At 43.6% G+C, this 6013-nt stretch overlaps 1 protein-coding gene across 1 annotated transcript; it reads right to left on the reverse strand.

Annotated features, from left to right (window-relative positions):
• Positions 1-3215: 3215 nt before the first annotated feature.
• Positions 3216-4411, reverse strand: LOC129852247 (glutamate dehydrogenase, mitochondrial-like). The gene is made up of 2 exons (XM_055918259.1): positions 4280-4411; positions 3216-3358 (listed from the first exon to the last, which is right to left on the reverse strand). The coding sequence occupies exons 1-2, from the start codon at positions 4398-4400 to the stop codon at positions 3231-3233; spliced, it is 249 nt and encodes an 82-aa protein (XP_055774234.1). The 5' UTR covers positions 4401-4411; the 3' UTR covers positions 3216-3230.
• Between the last annotated feature and the right edge of the window lie 1602 nt (positions 4412-6013).

The raw sequence follows: 6013 nt of genomic DNA on the forward strand, positions 1-6013 counted from the left end.
GCAAAGGCATCGAAAAGATGAACAGAACAATCTTCTGGAATTCAGCGTTTTAGTGTCGTGCCAACCTACTTACAAACATATAATAAGTCTGCTTTGTAATAAATGTATTTTATGATATCATCTTGAATAGTGTACAAGCACACATTGCGCACTGCTTGATAAGTGCGTCGAAGTCTTTAAATAGAAAGAACATTCTGGTGTAGGTAAGAAAACTTTCTCCATTTAGGTAAACATTTGCTCCATTTCACCACAGGAGAAACCGGTGCAATTAAGGCTTTAAGTGTGTATCTGATATGCTCTACATTCTATTATATCGACTAACTTACTCAAATCTGTCTGTAGATCCATAACAGATACTGAAAAAGCACAACACTGATTCATAAAAGCAGTATCCCGTGAAAGCTGTAGACCACAATATTTGGTGTTTACTGGCATAAGAATATAGTAACAGGAATAAATGGGTTGGAGCCCACAGAATGACTGAGAAAATAAATGAGGTTTCTACAGTAAGGGACAAAAATGACCATAGACACAGTAGCGTCATAGAACAGCCCTACTGTATTTAAGGCAAGCTAGAACATGGGTTCTCTTGAAGACATGAGAACGCAAAAGAATGTCCGTTTTGCTTTGCTGGTTATACATATACAACGAGTAAAGCTAACGGTCATGTGTAAAATGTAAACACTTGATATGTTGTGTGATTGTTGTATGGAGACGGGGGGGGGCCTGGGTCTGCTCGGGTGGACGGACAGACAGAGGGAGGCGGGCGGGGTGGAGAGGAGCCGCCTATGTGAAGGTAACACCAGCCTCGTTGTACACCTTGAAGACCTTCTCGATGGCGTTGACGTACGCTGCCGTCCTCAGGTCAAGGCCCAGGTTGTACTTGTTAGCGGTGCGCATGATTTGCTAAAGGGGGAGAGAAAACAAAGAATATAAACTCAACCAAGATATTCATCTCTCTGTCCCTTCAAGTAATCATTATTGTCCCCTCCTCCATTTCTTACCTACAGCAATACACCACTATTGTTCCATTATCAATGCAGTGATCCATTTCCACAGGATAATAAAGCATCTCTATGTGTACTTTTAAAGAAATAACCCCCAGGGAGCAATAACCAAGTAACAAACCAGCAGACTCTCATGCAGTATGTCTGCACAGAGTATTACATTTCCTGTGAGGTGGTACAGGCAACCCCATATGATGCAGGGGGATGTCATTCCACAAAGGCTGGATCCTCAGTCAGACGTGACATTAAAGTCATCAGTGTTTGTGGGATAGATAGTGTGTTAATGGTAAAGGGGAGCAGGGTAACGGTCTGAATCTTCATCTTATCTCTGCTCTCTCTGGCATCAGTGCTGGGCCTTAGCAATGATGAGAGACTAACAAAGCCCTGGCTGCTCCAGCTACCACTGCTCGCACGCACAGCAAACCGGTGAGAGAGGATGTGGGTGTGGATGTGGGGTGTGTGTGTGTGTGTGTGTGTGTGTGTACCATGTTCGAGAGTGATTTATTTTATGAGCTTGTGAGCTTTATGAGCTTTATGAGCTTGAAATTGCAGAGAGACACGTCAAATAACACAAATACTCATCATAAACTTTGATGAATGATACATGTTTTACATAGAATTAAAGATACACTTGTTCTTAATGCAGCCGCTGTGTCAGATTTCAAAAAGCTTTACGGCAAAAGCACAATATTCAATAATCTGAGAACAGCGTTCAGCCACAAAAGGAAGCCATACAGTTACCCGCCAAATTGTGCAGTCAACAAAACTCATAAAAAGCATTATAAATCTTCTCTTACCTTTGCTGATCTTCTTCGGAATGCACTCCCAGGACTCCCACTTCCACAAGAAATGTTCGTTTTGTTCGGTAACTTCCATAATTTATGTCCAAATAGCTATTTCTGTTAGCGTGTTTGGTAAACAAATCCAAAGTCAGAAAGCGTGTTCACTAAAAGCTGACGAAATGTCAAAAAGTTCCGTAACAGTCAGTAGAAACATGTCAAACGATGTATTGAATCAATCTTTAGAATGTTTTTAACATAAATCTTCAGTAACGTTCCAACCAGAGAATTACATTGACTTCAGATGTGCGATGGAAGAGAGCTCCCTCTCATGTGAACGCGCATGGTCAGAGCATGGCCAGGTCATGGTAGACCTGACTATTTCCTGTCTCCTTCGGCCCCACTACACAGTAGAGGCATCAGGCAAGGTTCTACAGACTGTTGACATCTAGTGGAAGCCATAGGAAGTGCAAACTCATCCATATCCCACTGTGTGTTCTGTAGGGACTGTGTTGAAAATCGACCAACCTCAGAATTCCCACTTCCTGTTTGGTTTGGATTTTTTCTAGGTTTTTCTCAGGAACTCATATGAGTTCTGAAATACTCACAGACATCATTCAAACAGTTTTAGAAAAGTCAGAGTGTTTTCTATCCAATACGAATAATAATATGCATATTTTAGCAACTGGGACTGAGGAGCAGGCAGTTTACTATGGGCACCTCTGTGCACCTTTAATCCAAGCTACTCAATACTGCCCCTGCAGCCATAAGAAGTTAACTGTGATATACAGAGTTCCAAACTGCATCTGGAAGCAACGTCAGCACAACAGCTGTTTGTCGGGAGATTCATGAAATGGGTTTCCATGGTCGGCCATGGAAGCCAAAGGTCACCATGCGCAATGCCAAGCGTCGGCTGGAGTGATGTAAAGCTCACCGCCATGATTCTGGAATGAGATGTTTGACCAGCAGGTGTCCATATACTTTTGGTCATGTAGTGCTACATTTTGGCCATGTAGAGTGTTGCAACCAAGGACAGACGATTTTTACGCGCTACGCACTTCAGCAGCCCCGTTCTGTGAGCTTGTCTAGCTTTCCACTTTGTGGTTGAGCCGGTTGCTCCTGGACGTTTCCACTTCACAATAACAGCACTTACAGTTGACCGGGGCAGCTCTAGCAGGGCAGAATTTTGACAAACTGACTTGTTGGAAAGGTGCCACGTTGAAAGTCACAGAGCTCTTCAGGAAGGCCATTCTACAGCCAATGTTTGTCTATGGAGATTGCATGGCTGTGTGCTCAACTTTATACACCTGCCATCAACGAGTGTGACAAATAGCCGAATCCACTAATTTGAACGGGTGTCCCCATACTTTTGTATATATAGTGTATATTATATCTTAATAAAATATTAGGGGTATTGTTTGACTGAAGGGAGACTAATCCAGGATCATAGAAAGGCCGGTGTGGGGAGGGTTGTACTCACAGCGATCCTGGCCTGGAACTCAGAGGTAGGGACCACAGGGATGGCTCCTCCATGCTTCCCAAACTTCCTCTCCAGACTCTCCTGGACGGACACTGAGGGAGACCACAGACAGTTCATATGTATATGACTAGATGATGTATATTATGTTGTAGTGAATATGGATATGAATCTGACTAAATCCTCATTGAACCATCACGAAGGATACAGCTCATAAATCATCACTTTTAGGTAATTTTAAATTTAGTTCACCTGCATTAATGATCTGGTATAAATGTTCTCTTTCTACAAAAACATTATGGGTTTGGCAATTCACAGCCATATCTATTCTGAGCTCTTTTCCATGTCTCCATCACTGCCCAGTCTTGCCACTCTCGTGGGACTGGGGAATGGCTTCAGTTTCTGAATTATTCAGAAACCATCCCACTCGGCGACCAGCCTAACCCCAGCTCAATCCCCCGCTGCAATGTACTGAAAACTGAATCTACATACATGTTCTGAGGGGCTTTTGTGTGAAATTGCATGTGCACAAAATCAGACTGCCTCATTGACTGATGCTGCTGATAGACCGGAAAGAGAGAAAGAGGGTGAGTGAGTGTTAGACATGGCCTGCAGACAGTCAGCATCCACCTCTTCCCGGAAACCCTACATAAAGTAACTGCCAATAATGTTCTCGCTCACCAGGGACGGAGGAGGGGCTGTACTGTGCGTGCTGTGCATGTGTGTGTGTGTGTGTGTCTGCGTGCCTACTCTGCAGTCCAATACATTTTTTATGTGCAACATGAGTCACAGCTGTAAAAAAACAACATTGTGTTTAATCAGCCTCGGGTTTGACATTTCTAATAGTTCTCATTCCCATTCTAACAAATCTCCCCGTTCACACGGGGAAGTAATTAATGATTTACACTTTAGTATAATACAAGATCAACAACATCCATCTTTGTGACATAGCAGAGAGCAGGCTGAACTTAGTAGGAGTGGGTGCTTCCCTACAGGTAGAGAAATGTCAGACTTACTGAGCAGGTGGTAGTTGGAGTCCCTCTCGTACTTGAAGGTCAGTCTACCGTAGCTGACATGGTTCAGGTTCTTCAGCCACTCAAAGTAGGAGACAGTCACTCCACCAGCATTCAGGTACATGTCCTGAATAAACAAGAGAGGGTGAACGTTTACAGACACCAGCATTACAGCTATGATGTAACATACACTCGTGGCCAAAAGTTTTGAGAATGACACAAATATTAATTTCCACAAAGTTTGCTGCTTCAGTGTCTTTAGATATTTTTGTCAGATGTTACTATGGAATACTGAAGTATAATTACAAGCATTTCATAAGTGTCAAAGGCTTTTATTGACAATTACATGAAGTTGATGCAAAGAGTCAATATTTGAAGTGTTGACCCTTCTTTCTTTGACATGCTGTCAATTAACTTCTGGGCCACATCCTGACTGATGGCAGCCCATTCTTGCATAATCAATGCTTGGAGTTTTTGTTTGTCCACCCGCCTCTTGAGGATTGACCACAAGTTCTCAATGGGATTAAGGTTTGGGGAGTTTCCTGGTCATGGACCCAAAATATCGATGTTTTGTTCAGCGGGCCACTTAGTTATCACTTTTGCCTTATGGCAAGGTGCTCCATCATGCTGGAAAAGGCATTGTTCGTCACCAAACTGTTCCTGTATAGTTGGGAGAAGTTGCTCTCGGAGGATGTGTTGGTACCATTCTTTATTCATAGCTGTGTTCTTAGGCAAAATTGTGAGTGAGCCCACTCCCTTGGCTGGGAAGCAACCCCACACATGAATGGTCTCAGGATGCTTTACTGTTGGCATGACACAGGACTGATGGTAGCGCTCACCTTGTCTTCGCCGGACAAGCTTTTTTCCGGATGCCCCAAACAATCGGAAAGGGGATTCGTCAGAGAAAATGACTTTACCCCAGTCCTCAGAAGTCCAATCCCTGTACCTTTTGCAGAATATCAGTCTGTCCCTGCTGTTTTCCCTGGAGAGAAGTGGCTTCTTTGCTGCCCTTCTTGACACCAGTCCATCCTCCAAAAGTCTTTGCCTCACTGTGCGTGCAGATGCACTCACACCTGCCTGCTGCCATTCCTGAGCAAGCTCTGTACTGGTGGTGCCCCGATACCGCAGCTGAATCAACTTTAGGATACGGTCCTGGCGCTTGCTGGACTTTCTTTGGCGCCCTGAAGCCTTCTTCACAACAATTGAACCGCTCTCCTTGAAGTTCTCAATGATCCGATAAATGGTTGGTGTAGGTGCAATCTTACTGGCAGCAATATCCTTGCCTGTGAAGCCCTTTTTGTGCAAAGCAATGATGGGATTCAGTTCATTTGCATGGCAAAGAGGGACTTTGCAATTAATTGCAATTCATCTGATCACTCTTCATAACATTCTGGAGTATATGCAAATTTCCATCATACAAACTGAGGCAGCAGACTTTGTGAAAATGTATATTTGTGTCATTCTCAAAACTTTTGGCCACGACTGTACAGGCAATCAAGAGCTGTGAAGTCAAAGAGTAAGTTATACAGACACAGATTGTCACGACTTCCACCGAAATTGATCCCTCTCCTTGTTCGGGCAGCGTTTGGCGGTCGACGTCACTGGCTTTCTAGCCACCGCCGATCCACTTTTCATTTTCCATTTGTTCTGTCTTTGTCTTATGACACCTGGCTTCGCTCAACCAATTACTTGTTTATTATTTAACCCTCTGTTCACCATGTTGTTTTCGTGAGTGAT

The sequence above is a fragment of the Salvelinus fontinalis genome, chromosome 1 (assembly GCF_029448725.1).
Source record: "Salvelinus fontinalis isolate EN_2023a chromosome 1, ASM2944872v1, whole genome shotgun sequence".
Classification (NCBI taxonomy): Eukaryota; Metazoa; Chordata; class Actinopteri; order Salmoniformes; family Salmonidae; genus Salvelinus; species Salvelinus fontinalis.

Excerpts from the sequence above, each read along its gene's own strand:
- LOC129852247 (XM_055918259.1), bottom strand. The coding sequence starts at position 4,400 with ATGTACCTGAATGCTGGTGGAGTGACTGTCTCCTACTTTGAGTGGCTG. Across the intron at positions 3,359-4,279 it reads CTCCAACTACCACCTGCTCA|TGTCCGTCCAGGAGAGTCTG; the intron begins GTAAGTCTGACA and ends GGTCTCCCTCAG.